Source organism: Terrapene carolina, unplaced genomic scaffold (assembly GCF_002925995.2).
Source record: "Terrapene carolina triunguis isolate 2854851 unplaced genomic scaffold, T_m_triunguis-2.0 Scaffold130, whole genome shotgun sequence".
In the NCBI taxonomy this organism is placed as follows: Eukaryota; Metazoa; Chordata; order Testudines; family Emydidae; genus Terrapene; species Terrapene triunguis.
In genome coordinates, this window is record NW_020664481.1 from 1,356,335 (window position 1) to 1,370,849 (window position 14,515).

General features: G+C 52.7%; 1 protein-coding gene across 1 annotated transcript; it reads right to left on the reverse strand.

Annotated features, from left to right (window-relative positions):
• Positions 1–1,241: 1,241 nt before the first annotated feature.
• TTI1 (TELO2 interacting protein 1) lies at positions 1,242–14,177 on the reverse strand. The gene is made up of 5 exons (XM_026652851.2): positions 13,965–14,177; positions 13,320–13,460; positions 11,578–11,782; positions 10,716–10,803; positions 1,242–3,650 (listed from the first exon to the last, which is right to left on the reverse strand). Exons 1-5 carry the CDS (start codon positions 14,175–14,177, stop codon positions 3,386–3,388), a joined length of 912 nt encoding a protein of 303 aa, XP_026508636.2. The 3' UTR covers positions 1,242–3,385.
• Positions 14,178–14,515: the final 338 nt, after the last annotated feature.

Below are 14,515 nucleotides of genomic sequence, written 5' to 3' on the forward strand. Positions count from 1 at the left end.
GGAGAGGGCACCACAGTATGTGTGAGCTTGGCTCCTCTCCCATTCCTGCAAGCTGAAACTCACTCCACTTCCGGCCTCTGGGCCTTGTCCCCTTCCTTCCACCCCACAGACAGAGCAGAGAGCCAGCTGATCGGGATGGTGCTGGGAGCTCGGCTCTGTAGGAAGAAGATCCCACCTGGTTGTGAGGGTCATGTTTCTTCTGTGCAAAACCAGCACAGCTGGGTGCGAACAAGTCTCGTGGGCCATTCCACACACACACACACTCTCTCTCTCTGCTGGAATGAAGTCCCTAGCAGTGTGCAAGGGAATTATTTGAATTATCACAGCGCCTAGGAGACCGTCATGGGCCAGGACCCCACTGTGCTAGGAGCTGTACAAACACAGAACAAAAAGTCAGGCTGCAGCTGCCCAGCATCCCCCACGCTGTGCCTGGCCAGGCCTCATTCCCTCCTCTCCCAATTGCTGGTTTGTTGTTTCTGGTTTCCAAGTGAGCAGCTTGGGCGCTGGGTCCTGGTGAGAGCTGTGTACCCACTCTGTCCACAGGGAGCGCTCAGACACCCCCCTCTTCACCCTACGCTCTGCCCCGGACAGCCTGGCACGTGACAGCTGAGTGGCACTGGGAAGATTAAAAGACATGCTGCGGATGCTTTGTGGCGGGCGCAGGGAATGGGGGTGGGTAGGCAGGAGATAGGTTGCTAATCAAGAGAACTGTATGTACAGTCAGTCAGTCACTTCTGCGCTTAAACTTGTCTTTTCTGTTTTAGACGTGCGCACCAATCTGGCCTATGGACTTGTCGGAGGAAACGAGTCCTTGCCCCTTGTGGTGCCGTTTATGTCGTGTAGCCACCACCAGTGCTGCTGCTACCTCTAGAGCGAGTGAGTGTTGAATTCACGTGTGTTTCCAGCCCCTTTGCACAGGCGGTAAGTTACTGCACAAGCTGCAAAGCAGTGGAGAATCAGTCCTCACGGCCCCAGTCTAACACATGCAAAGGGGTAGGGCCAACAGCGCCCAACACCTCAATATGGGATTTAGAGTAAGCTCTGAGATGTCACTACCTGAATGTAACCTACAACACGGTCAAGTTGCATAGCTTCAGAATGTGACCTATTTAGAACAGAAACAGCGGGTAGGAATTCTAAGTGGCTGGATATACAAAAAGGCAGTAGACTGTCCTTGAGACATTGAACAAAACCAAGGGCTGGGACGTGGATAAAAAAAGAAAAGAAATAAAAGGCACAAATATTTTATAGCATTTTATTTCCTAACGAATTAATGGTGCAGAAAAATCAGTTAATGCTGGGTGTAGTTTGATGGTTGAAGCCAGACCCCAAGCAACATCATCAGCAAAACAATGAGGTTCAAACTAGGCTGTGAGTGGTATTCAGCCATATCACTGGGTTAATTGCCACTCATTAGTCTAGCTGCCAAATTTAGGTTTAAGAAAAAATAGTGTACAAAACCCAACATGAATCCAAAAGGTTTTGTTCAGGTTTTTATTAACGCAACAGGTCTTTCCTCTTATTTTAATGTCTGCCTGCAATGCTGTGAACCTAAACACGGCATCGCTGGGCTAGTGCAGTAGTGTAGGCCCAAGGGGAAACATAACAAGGCCTTAGCCACGTTCCTTTCCCTGCTTAAACTACACCGGTTTTTGCCTCTCTGAATCTTACTTCTCTCCTCCATCTCCTCCTCTCACGGTAACAGAATGTGGGATGTAGTACAGTGCTTGCAGGGAATCTGCATGCTGTTTCTGAATGCTCAGTGTCAGCTGTGATGCAGTTTGTGTCATCAGTAATGTTCAATTTTTTCCTTTGAAAGGCCTCAGTCTTTCTGATTAAGAATCATTTCTGCAGTCTAGCTGCTGCCTACAGGCAATACCCGTGCAAGCAAACAAAACAACACTTGGTGATGCGTTGCAGAAATGGTACAACCCTCGGTGCACAAACAGCACTTCCAGGTGCCATAAAACAGTGAGCACCCCTATGCTATACTTGAACTACAAAGAGCCTACCCAGGACCCATAGGCTTAGGATGCTGAAATATTTAAAGGGATGCACAAAAGAATTACAAGAATGATTTGAGGTCTGAAAACAGGCCTTATGGTGAGCGCCTTAAGATGCTCACTTTAGTTTATCCAAGGGAAGGCTAAATAGTGACTTGATCACAGTCTACACGTAGCCTACTTGGGGAAGAGTCTGCTACTCGGCGACGGCTATTTAGCAGAAAAAGGCCTAGCAACATTCAAGGGCTGGAAGCTGATGCTAGACAAATTCAGACTAAAAATATCCCCCCGTGTTTTAAAGGGCAGGGGGATTAACCATCAGAACAACTCACCTAGGGCTGTGGGGGATCCTTAAACACTTGCCATCTTTACGTCGAGACTGGATACTTTTCTAACACATCTGCTCTAGCTCAACCACAAGTTATGGGCTTGATGCAGAAATGACTGGGTGATGTTCTCTGGCCTGCGATGCAGGTCAGATTAGATCAGTGGTTTTCAACCTTCTTACATTTGTGGACCCATAAAAAATTTCGACTGGAGACGTGAACCCCTTTGGAAATCTTAGACCTAGTCTGTGGACCCCCAGGGTTCCACAGACCACAGGTTGAAAACCACAGGACAGAATGATCAGAATGGTCCCTTCTGCCCTGAAAAATCTAGGAAGAGACCTGGGAAGTAAAACCTGCCAGTCTTGTTTTATTGCCCAAAGTGAGTGAACTGCAAAATATAAACTACCCCAATGCTGCTAAAAGGGACTTTAGGAAAATCTCTGCTGGTTTGATCATCTCAGCTCTTATCAGAAGCGCAGGTGAGGGATTTCCTTTGAAACATGATTTTATTTACATTGTTTCTTTAATACGAAGCACTGCTAGAGACAGAGTTCTAACCCCGAAGAGAGTATCTGCCATATTGGAGAAGTTCCGGTCAGCGAGGGGAGAAATTTCAGTTCAAGTTTTCAGGCCATCATTTATAATCAGTGAAGAAGGGGATGTGCGTGTACGGTGGGGGGAGATAGGGGAGGGAAGCAGTTGCATTCTCTGGCTTGGGGCAGCACTGGCAGGGGCATTCTGCCAGGGACCCCAGGCAGCAGCCCAGCGTTTTGATAATAGGGATGGGAGCGTCCTGACAATCTCCTTCTTTAGCCACAAAAGAGCCTGAGATGCACGTGTCCCTTTGGCCCCACGTGTGTGCAGGGGAGTGCAGGCCCGGCGTGTGCTATACCTAACTCGCCCTCAAATGGCTTTGTCAACTCTGCCCTCGGGGAGCCGGGTCTCAGTCCTGGAGCAGCTCTCATCTTCCTCCGCAGCGATTCAGTCTGAGGCGATGGGACGTTCCTAGACAGCATTGCATTTACACCAGCCGTTTCTCGCTTCCCCCGGCCGCTATCCCAGTGCCTCGGTCAGCGAGGGGGGTTGCGGCTCAGGTGCCTCTCGGGGCCCGGCTTGAAACGCTGCTGTCTCCCGTCGCTGCAGCTCACCCAGCAGGTCCAGCACGTTGTCGGTGAATTCGGTCCGTTGCCTCCCCATCCCGCCTAGCTTCACCGGCTGGAGGCTGGGGTGGGGGGGCTCATACGGGAGAGGGCAGCAGATCTCGTTCAGCAGGAGCCAGGTGGCGTCAGGGTCCACACACATCAAATGGAGGAAAACGCTTCGGGGGGACGTGGGAAGAAAGGAAAGCAGAGTCAGAGGAGGGCTGTCTGATCTTCCCCCACCAGGGCAGGTGACAGGCTCAGCAATAACCGGGGCCGTCAGATGGCTGCTAAGCCCGACAGAAACAGAGTTCAACAGTTTCACGGTTATGGGCAAGTGGCGGGAAACCTAGTCGCTATTCCCAGCAAAACGATATTAACGAACAAGCGGTCGGTGACTAATCGGTCTCGGGGCCAGAGAGCTCCCAGCATGACAAGGGGAGGTGCTAACTCAGCTGCTGTGAATTGAAGTCAATGGAGCGATGAGAATTTACACCAGCTGAGCACCTGGCCCAGTGGGCAGACCAATCCCAGCCTGGTGTGAGCAGGCCCCAGTGGAGGGAGGTTGCTGAGCTGATACAAGTGGCACATGGGAACACAGAGGACACGTGGATTAAGCCAAACAGCACTTTGAGTTTCCAAGAGGAAATGTGCTAATTTCTTGCTGCTGCTGGAGAGAGACGTTAGAAATAAGCCCACCCAGATGGGGCACAAACGCTGCTGAGTTGACTCTAGAATCCTGGACATGGCTTATGTCTTTGGTACGTCCTGGACCTGGTCTCTACCAACAACTAAACATCAGTTTAAAGAGCGCATGTGAGATAAGGTGCAAAGGTACTACCTGGTCCCCGGAGAGCAAGGGGTTAACCCCAGCTCAGCTGCCCCCTCCCCTGGCACAGGTGCTTAGGAGCAAGGTGACAAGATGGCTGCTTGGGAAGGGAGAGCTGCAAGGCCTGCCCGAGGCCAGGTCTGACGGCTAGGCTGGGCAGTGGTTCCAGGAGCTGAACACTGGTTGCTACGACCATTCTTCCCCAAGGCAGAGACCTTGCTGGCTGCCTCTGAATTTTTCCAGCTACCTCCCACATTTCATGGGGCAGAAAACGGTAACGAATTTCATGTTACAGAAAAGTGGCAATTTTTTGTATGGCTCTTGCTGCTGTGTGCCTGGCGTCCATCTTGAATTTGAATATGAAAGGGGAGGCGGGCGGGGGAGTTAAGTTTGGTGTGGGAACCTTGCATGAGAATTTCTTGTGGGTTCAATGTCAGAGCCTCTGACATGGGAAGGAGACGCTGAGCGTGACCTTGGGGGAGAGCAGGAGCTGCTGGGGCGTGAAGAGGCTAAGGGTTCATTTGCATGAGTCCTTGTATTTATTTATTTCTTCTGTTAATTCTCCTGCTGTCAATCACCTTGGGTTTGACTTGGTTTGTCAGGATTTTGACGCATGGCAGGCAGATTGGGTTTAATTGGCACTAATCTCCATACCTGGGCCACAGGTTAGGCTAAAGGAAACGGGAATTGACATGCCATGTTGGCAGCACTGTCTAAGGCCCTCCTCCTGCGAGGGGCTAAGCATGATCTATTCCTCGGAGAGTCCATGGCAGTTGAGGGTGCCCAGCCTCTGGCAGGATTCAGACCAAGGTTTTAGTGCCTAAAGAGGCAGAGAGACACCTAATGGGGATTTTCCAAAGAGCCTCTGTGCCCAATTCCCATTGAAACCAAAGGGAGTGAGACACTTCTGAAAATCACACTAGGTGACTACATGCTTCTTTAGGCCCCTCCAATACCTAAAAACCTGGCCTCAGCCCTTATGCCCTGATCGTGTAATGAGAGCTGCAGACATGGACCCCTCCTCCCGTGAGGATCTGACTGCAGGATCAGGGCCTTTGATCATAAGCTCTTTAGGGACTCTGATCTTTGCTTTCTGTGAAACACCCTGTGCACACACTAGAGCAGAGGTGGGTAAACTACGGCCCGCAGGCCACATCCGGCCCGTGGGACCGTCCTGCCCAGCCCTTGATCTCCCGACCGGGGAGGCTAGCCCCTGGCCCCTCCCCCGCAGCCACACGGGCAGCGCTCTGGGTGGCACGGCAGTGTGTCTGGCTCCGGCCAGGGCGGCGCGGCTGCCAGACATGCTGCTCTGAGTGGCATGGTAAGAGGGCTGGGGGGTTGGATAAGGGGTGGGGGATCCCAGGGGGCAGTCAGGGGACAGGGAGCGGGGGGGGGGGGGGGGGGAGGGGGGGGAGGTTCTGGAGGGAGGGGTTGGATAAGTGTGGGAGTCCCGGGGGGCCTGTCAGGGGATGGGGGTGTGGATAGGAGTCAGGGGATGGGAAAATGGGGGGGTTGGATAGGCGTGGGAGTCCCGGGGGACCTTTCAGGGGCAGGGGTCTGGATAGGGGTCGGGGCAGTCAGGGGACTGGGAGCAGGGAGGTTGGATAGGGGGTGGGGTCCCAGGGGGGTGGTTAGGGGCAGGGGGGGTCCCGCGAGGGGGTGGTCAGGTGACAAGGAGCAGGGGGGATTGGATGGGTCGGGGGCTCTGAGGGGGGCAGTCAGTGGGCGGGAAGTGGGAGGGGGCGGATAGGGGATAGGGAACAGGCTGTTTGGGGAGGCACAGCCTTCCCTACCTGATCCTCCATACAGTTTTGCAACCCCAATGTGGCCCTCGGGCCAAAAAGTTTGCCCATCCCTGCACTAGATAAATATTAAATAAAAAATAAACACAGCTTAAAACCTTCCTAGCCTGAGCTGGATTTAACATAGTTGTTTTGCAGGGGGAGCATCGTGTATTTACGATATAGCCAAGGAAAAGACTGGCATGCCCAAATTCATCATTTCCACCTCGCTGTGGGAAGGTGCAAAGAAGCTGGGTTGTGTGGGAGGAGAGCACTATCTGTGATAATTGGAATGGAGAATGAAATTGTGAGAAAGCACAGAGAGAGGTAAGTAGGTTTCTGTTTCATTGTGAAGCAGTAGACACTGTTCCTCTCATCTGAAATGCAAACCAAAGATCCTCTGCTAAGTGATTCACACAAACACGAGCCCCACGTCTATCAGAAATGTCCCCTGCCTGGGCTTTTATGCCTGAAGTCAGCGCACTTCCTATGCAATTAATTTAGACAGAAGTGCTTGGGAAAAGCTCCATTTTCTGACACCTCCTGTGCTCTGAAGGGGTAGGGGTTTCCTGGGTACTTAGAACAAGTGTAGGAATAAGCTGGAGATGCTAGGAAGACTTCAAAGTAATCCTCCTGTTGCTGGGTAACCCCCCGTTACCCTACAAACAACCAAAGAATCAATCTGCATCATTAACTTATAACCCATCTAGGGCTCCAAAAGACATAACGTCTGTATTACCTACACTGCACACCCCTCACCGCTCCCAGCGTGGTACTTCTAGAATGCAACATGACCTTGACTTCCAAACCGTGGATGGTCTGGGACCGACTGCGTCGGCACCAGTGCATGGTGCTCTGGGAAAACACATTGGGGACAGCCAGATCCTGGCCACCTGGTGCTGATCTCAGTCACCCCAGCTTTAGTTTAAGCCAGTGGGGTTGCACCAAACTAAATTGCTCCTGATTTACACTAGGGCAAGGGCAGAATCTGGCACTAGCTTTCTGGACGAATCACACAGCCAGAAGTTAGATTGTAAGGATGCAGCAGGTTTGCTAGGGCAGACACTTGAGCAGTTTCTGCTCTCTGATGGGATTCAGTGCTCTCTCTCCTCTCTACGCGCTGTCTTAGCCAGGCCCATCAGTGACTAGAGTCCACAAATCCCTGGAGTGCGCTGCGGGGTCCATTGGGCCTCACCCTTAGCTTAACGATGGGCTGAAGCTGTATCTAAACAGCCCCGTTATACATGGCCTGTGCTGACAGGACGGATCAGTAATACAGCAGGTAACAGGGACTAGCACAGAAGCCGCTGTCTGGAATATTACCCAGCCAGTGTCAGCTTTTCCGCCCCGCGCGCACACACGTCTTACCTCTTATGTTCACAACAAAGACGTCCCACTCTCCTCCCCACTTCCCAATCAGCAGCTCCAGAGAGAGCAACTCTCAAGACGGTTATCTGGTTCCCAGAGGACTGGAGGCACTCAGCTCCCTGTGTGCCCATAATGGCCCAAGGCCAGTGATTATCTCCTGATAACCTGGAGTGCTGTGCAGCTTAAATAACAACTTGACTTTTACATTTTAAAACTTACTCTTAGGTTGCTTAGAAACGGCCTCTGTTTCCATGGCAAAGAATCCTGGGGTTAATCCAGGGGGTTGGATTTTTTGTAAACTTAAATGTGATTTTATTGAATTGTGCTTGGCGCAGGTGGCTGTTTTAGTGCACTTCAGCCCAGCCTGCGACTGACAGCTGTCAATACGTGTCCAATAAACTACAGCCCTCAAACCCAGGCGAGGGAGGGGCTTTACTGCTCAGTAATCAACTTGGGGAGCTAAAAGGTCCAAAAATAGCTTCTGCTTGTTCCAGTGGCACTGAACAATTTATCATGTTGGTGCAGAGCAGAGCTGGGCTATTCCGCTGGCTTGCCTTTCCCTATGTGATGAGCTTAGCCCTGCCAAGCACCAGGGCCAAGGTGATCAAGGCTGGCAAAGCGGAGGACGACTGTGGCTCCTTGCTTGCCTCTGTTGAATGTCCAATTAAAAAGAGCCCTGCCCTGCCCTGCCACCAGGGCCCTACCGGAGAAGGAACAGGGGAAGGCGACCTGCCGCTTTACCCACAGTGGTAGCAGGCCAAGGTGGATCCAGAGCCATGCAGCTTCCCCCACCCTTCCGCATGGCTATTACAGGGACAATAACCCCAGCCTGGGCATAGTCACCAGCTGACAGCCACCTTGTCACACTGTTGGCTGCCCCCTATCCCCCCCCTCAGCCGTGCTGCGACTCACTTTTTGCCAGATGCCATTTCTGCCTGCTAGGCACTGTGCGAAAACGCAGTCCCCAAACTCACTTTATCCCACTAGTTCAACTACCGGCTCCCACCACAGGATCAAACAGCCTCCCTATGGCAGGGTGATGTTCCAGATGGATCGTCCTGCACTTGCTTTGTGCAGCTGCTGCAGCTTGGCCACGGCTCCACCTAACCCTTCCCTCTCCCACCCCACCGACGCCTGCGCTCTTCTCTTGGGTGGGTGTTCGCACTCCCAGCTGGCATGCAGCATGTCAGAGGCGTTGCACCTGATTGCCCCATGACTCCTGCAGTCCCTTGTAACCCTGTGATACTATAAATCTGACCCTCGGTCTTGGCAGGTCATAAATCACTAGGGAATAAGGGAAAATACTTTCCCCGTTACTTTATAGATATAGATATATAGATATATCCATTTTTTAATTTTAAAAGAGCTCTAGTGCTGAAACGTCTGGTGACAGGAAGCTGAAGTCTAGCTGAGCCTTTTTAGCGAGGGAACAGTGCCTCCCATTGTTCTGGGGGAAACTGGTTTTGAGTTACCCAGGTTATGTCCCTTTGAAAACAGTGCATCATGCATGCCTAATGGTTTCTAATGCTAGTGATACAGTTAACTGTGAACCCCGCGTCCCAAGGCAAGGGAGGCAGTGCTACACAGGACTGAACTACATTGTCTTATAAAAAGCCTGCCAAGGTTTGTGCATTGAACGAGACCCATGAAACCTTCAAGGGCTGAGATGTGCACAGATCAAATCTTCACATGCCCGGGCATGACACTAACCTCCAGCTGGCCACCAGAGCTAGGTGTGCGCTCAGGGAGCTGGCCTTCTGCTGCAGGCCTTGCCTTGTTCAATAAAAGCGTAGGGAATGACTGGAGCTCCCGGGGGAGGGGGGGCAGTCCAGATAGTGCCCGCTCCTGAGTACCTTTATCTTCAAAAGAAAACTAAAATGGCAGTATGAGGGGAACACAAAGGCTACGTGGCCAACCGTCAAGTCAGGCTACGTGTGCCCTTAATTCCGCTCTCCTCTGTGCATGCCATACAGCAGGCTCTAAGGACCTGATCACAACTTAGGTCCCTAATTCAACATATCCCTGTTTTATTCCACAGCGCTTTAAGGTGCTCCGGGAACGATTAAAGCGCCAAACGTACTGCTGAAACCTGGAGTTAAGCTTTCTGCCCCAGCACAGCTTACAGAGAGGAAAGGGGCTCCCGCTAACTCGGGGGATTTGGCCCACAGATGACAAATCCATTGGAGACAGGGACTGGAGCCTGCTGAAAAGGACAACAGCCACCAAGGTAAAAATAACCCCCCATCCCCCAGCCCACCAGTACAGATTAAGAGGGGAAGGCTGCAGTTTCTGAGAGAGCTTAAATCTGCACAGCTTCCCTCTCTGGCAGAGATGCTGGCCAACTGCACAAAAGCTTTTCATGCTGTGCCCTGTGCTCAGGGGAAAGGTGCCTGCTAGTTTTTTCCCTTTTAAGAATATTCTGCCCTATAAACTCACAATGCCGGCTGCTTTCTGCCTGTTGGGTGAGACCCAGGCTCACACTGGGGAGGGAGGGAGGGGCTAGTTCCACAGGGAGAGGGAAGCCTCTGCCCCTTTCCTCTGGCAGAAAAATGAGCCCCTGTTCTTATTCACCCTGTGTATTCTGCAGCTGGGCAGATCTCATTGCCTGAGATCTTTTGTCTGCTCTCCAGGTGGCACAATAGAGCAGCAGTGATTTTTCACTGCAGCAACAAGCTTGCGACTCGCCGGAGGGCAGGATCTGGTCTATCCTGAAGTATAACTTCTGTGAACACTTTGTAGATGTTAGTATATGTGCACCAGAGCCACTAGGCAGCTCACAGGGGTGGCGGAGGGGGGGGTTGCCAGGAGCCCCTGAAGATGGGGAGGGAGCTTGTGGGGGAATGGAGGGATGCAAGGAGCCCCTGGCGTGTGCAGATTGGCCGACAAAAGCAAGGAAAAGTGCAGCCCTCCAGTAAGAGAAGTCAGGTAAACAAGCAGCAACTCCACAAAGTACATTCTAATGTATAAATCCAGACCCCCAGCCTGCTAAGAGCCCTGTGCAGAGCTGGGGTAAAGCAAATGAGGCACATTCTCCTCCCTGCAAGTGGAGAGAAACTTAGAAAATAAACTCCACACTGCAGATGGGCTGGTTCTTCCGCTTCCACCTTTGGGTGGTGACTCATATTTCACCAGTGGTAGAAGGTACCTCTCATGGACTCCCTCCTCTGCAGGCTTCAGTGTGAATACGCTGGGCAGGGGGAGAAGAGAAGGGGACACCTAACTCCCTCCCCTCATTCAGAATACACCCTGTGTGTGTGTAGCGTTACCTCCGGGCGGCCTCTTGCAGTTTCACGGGTTGTTTGGCACTGAGGTAAATCAGACAGGCATCTGCTACTTTATTCAGGTCACTCTCGCCTGCAGAAATGGGACAGAAAGGAACAGCAGGAGATAACTGACACTGGTTAATGGGATTCGAGGCTTCTGCACCTCTCGCAGTCTAAGCCAGAGCTCTTCCTACCCATCCCCTAGAGAGGCCTGCTCTATAGCGAGGAAAACGTCAAGACAGGAAAGGAGCTCTCAGCCCTGCAAACTCGCCTCTCCTCCCCCACAAGGCCGGGGACGCCCAGTGTACTGCCGCCTGCTGCAGAAATCTGCCAGAATAGACGGGTTATCCGTGGAGTCGTCCCAAAAGAGACCGGCTCGTCGAGTTTGGGAAGGATGTCTGGATTCCAGGTCTTCATTTTGGTTAGTTCAGAGAGCAGCATGGCTTGGCCCCAGACCTGGCTGCCAGGGCTCTGGGGTTCTAATCCCCTTGTGACACCTTCTTGCCAGGTCAGAGACAGACAGGCTGACAAGGGGGGAGAAGGGCCAGCAGTCAGATCCCGAACCAGGTCCTAGGAGCCCTCCTCACCCCTTTGTCTCCCAGGGAGTCGAGGGCACCAGCCCCTCCATGTTGGGCTCTGATGGGGAGAGGTGAATGCCGAGACATGGCTGGAATAGGCGGAGCTGGAGTAAGGCTGGAGAATGGGCAGAAAATTAATCCCACGTGACAGGGACAGAGCATGGGCTTTCCTAGCCGCTGTGAAGAGTGACGGATGAGGCCTGCTGAGAGAGGGACAAAGATCAGAGACAGGAGGGCAAGGCTGGGCAGAGATCTGACAGCTGACCTCGTCCTTCCCTGGTACTCACCCAAGTCCAGTTTCTCACACAGTGAACCCAGCCCCTGCAGCACGGCCAGCTGTAACTTGAAGGCAAGAGTATGGCTGTATACGGGTCCGGCTCTGGCACTGACCGGAGCCTGGGTGACAAGGGAACCGGCCAGCTTGGGCAGGACGTCTTTGGAGAATCGTTGCCTCAGGAAATCGCCACACTTCTCGGCCAGGGTACATAGCACCTAGCAAAGAAACCCCACTGAGTCCGTGGTTACTGGGAGGGGAGCTCAGCGGTGCGCAGGGGCAGAGTGGGAACGCACAACTCAGCAACACCCTCAGCGAGCAGGGGAAAGGGGAGTTCATCCCTGGATCGCGGCCTGTCGTTATTACAGCAACCTGCTGGCTGTATTCCCAGCGCAGAACCGAGCGGGGAGAAAGGAGGGATTTGTGCTTCAAACGTGGGGCTGGGAGAGCCGGGTCCCACCCCTGGAGTCCCTGTTACTTTGGGCAAGTCACGTAACCTTCTCCATCCCTCAGTTTCCTCATCTGCAGTTAGGTGATCGCTGCCTTAGCACACAAGTGGGTCGTGAGGCTTAATTCAAAACTGCCAGGACCTCGGAGATCAGATAAAAGACGCCAAACTGCCATCATCACAAAAACAGTCCGCACTGCCAGCAAGCAAAGGAGAGCCAAGGCCAACTGCACACAGGCAGTGAACGGACGAGTTTGTGAGTTACGAACAGGAAGATGACGTAACTTATGCTAACTCATCCCTAGAGAGTGGGGTGGAAAACGTATCTGTGCTGGGGTCCTCAGCCTGGGCTCAGCTTGTAGAACTGGGGTCCTGCATTGGGCATGGTCCAGTTATGCCTCACTGCAGCATTTTCTATCTTCTATAATTTAAAAGGACACTTTCAAAGGATTTTTCATATATTTTTTAAAAAACCCTCCCTGCTGCTTATAAGCATCCCTTGAATAGCTGAAAAGGAAATCTGTTCTGTCCAGCGATTTGTCTCTTCCTTTACCCAGGCACACCCGGGGAGTTTATCATAGGGCAGCTCTGAAATTCTAGGGTGCTGGCTGTTGGTATTGTGGAGGCTTTGTCACTGCAAAGGCTTCATACTCCTCCTCAGCCTGGATGGAAAAGAAGGTAAGTCAGCCTGGGGAGCTGGTGACCTTGCGGGTATCCTCATAAATGGATGTTTTATTGCCTGGCTTCCTGGGAGCAGGGTGCTGCTGGAACGCGGCAGAGTGCACTGCCGGACTGATGCGGGTGGGAACAGTTTTTAACCTTTTTATTAACCTGAGCATTTGCGTTAAGAGCAACTGCAAAACCACCTCCCAAATGCCTCAGCCACAAGGAAACCCCTCCCCTCCAGGAGTAGGGCCTCTTGTCTCCGGAGGTGATCCCCCAGGGGTGCCAGAACCCACAGCTCGCACGAGAGTATACCGTGCCTCTGACAGTCAGCCCCTTAGGCTGTAAAAGGATGGGTCTTCCTTTCCATTCCTGCCCAGCCCAACACACTGTACCCAATAAATAATCATTCATAATGCTCTTCCCCATTAGGAGGGCATCAGTATCTCATTCATGGGCAAAGGGCACGAAGAGTGTACCTGCAGATACAAACCTACACTGTGCAGGGAAGCACCTTTGCTCTGCACCGTGTGTTTAAAATTCATTCTGTACAGTGAGCATTCTGCACGTGGCAGGGTGCCAGCTCTGTGGCTTGCTCTCTCTGCTCTGGCTTGAAGGCCATTGGCCAGGATTCATCGTCGTACCTTGAAAGCTCTGAGCACTGCCAGCGGGTCGTCGTTAATCAGCCGGGTGACGAGAGCCGGCCAGGCGCGATGAGCCAAGGGAAGCAGATGGTTTTCATGAAGATGCAGCACAATCACGCAGAACTCCAGCACGTCCAGGACCTGCACAAGGAGAAGGCACAGCTCTGACAGGCTGCTACAGTCCCCCCTGCCTCTCTGGAGAGCAGAGGATGGAAGAGTCTAAAGCAATGGGATCCACCTCTGCCTCTCCCTGAACGGGAGGTGGGGAGCTGGGGAGGAAAGCCACGGGGGCAGGAATGGGTGGGCTCTACCTGTCACGGGACAAGCTATCAAGCTCTGATGCCTGACACTAAGCGGTTTGAGAGGCTGAATTCAGTCTCCTTGGCGCAAGGCAGCCTCCTCTTTCCCTCTCTTTTTATCTAGGCTAAGGCTTGCCAGCACTTGGAGCCTCTGCCCTGGCAGCGGTGAGATGTCAAGGTGGGACTGGCCTCCTCCTAGCGGCACGTCTGGTACATCCTGTGATTCCCCCCCACTCCCCCCCCAGCCCCAGGGAAACAGTCCCCAAAATGGGAACCCTGAGCCTCTGCAAGGCTGGGCCCTTTGGTGCTCCCTGTCGGTATGGTGTAGTGCATGCACTGTGCTAACCTTCAGCCGCACCCGCAGACTCTTGTCAGACAGTAAGTGGATACATCTCTCCATCACATCCTTTGCTATCTGGGCATGGGCTGGCAATGGAGTCTCTCCCTCCGCACTGGAGTCGTTCATCTCAGGCTCAGGAGGGGGGGCCTGCACCTCTGGAAGACAGGGCACAGTTCGCAGCGGTGGGAATGAGCGGGAAGCCATAGGCACGTGCCTCATGGCAACTGGCTGACCCCCCTGCAAGGCTCTTATCCAGCGTCCCAAAGGAGACCCGGGGCATTTGGGACTGCAAAGCCTGCGCTCTCTGGGGCTAAATGCCAGTTTGTGAAATTCAGCAGCAGGAGCAGTGTGTGTGTTATAGGAGAAAGGAAGATTTTGTTTCCTTTATTGGACTGACATTTGCAGTCTGCCCCCCCCGACCCCTTTATTTCCAATTGGTTTTGATTAAAAATGAAAGACCTGGGAGTTTAAAGGTCAGAATTGCAGCATGGCAGAGTAATGAGAAGGCAAATGTTCCCTCCTGGAAAGTTTCTAAAGGGCCTTGGCTGGAGTCAATG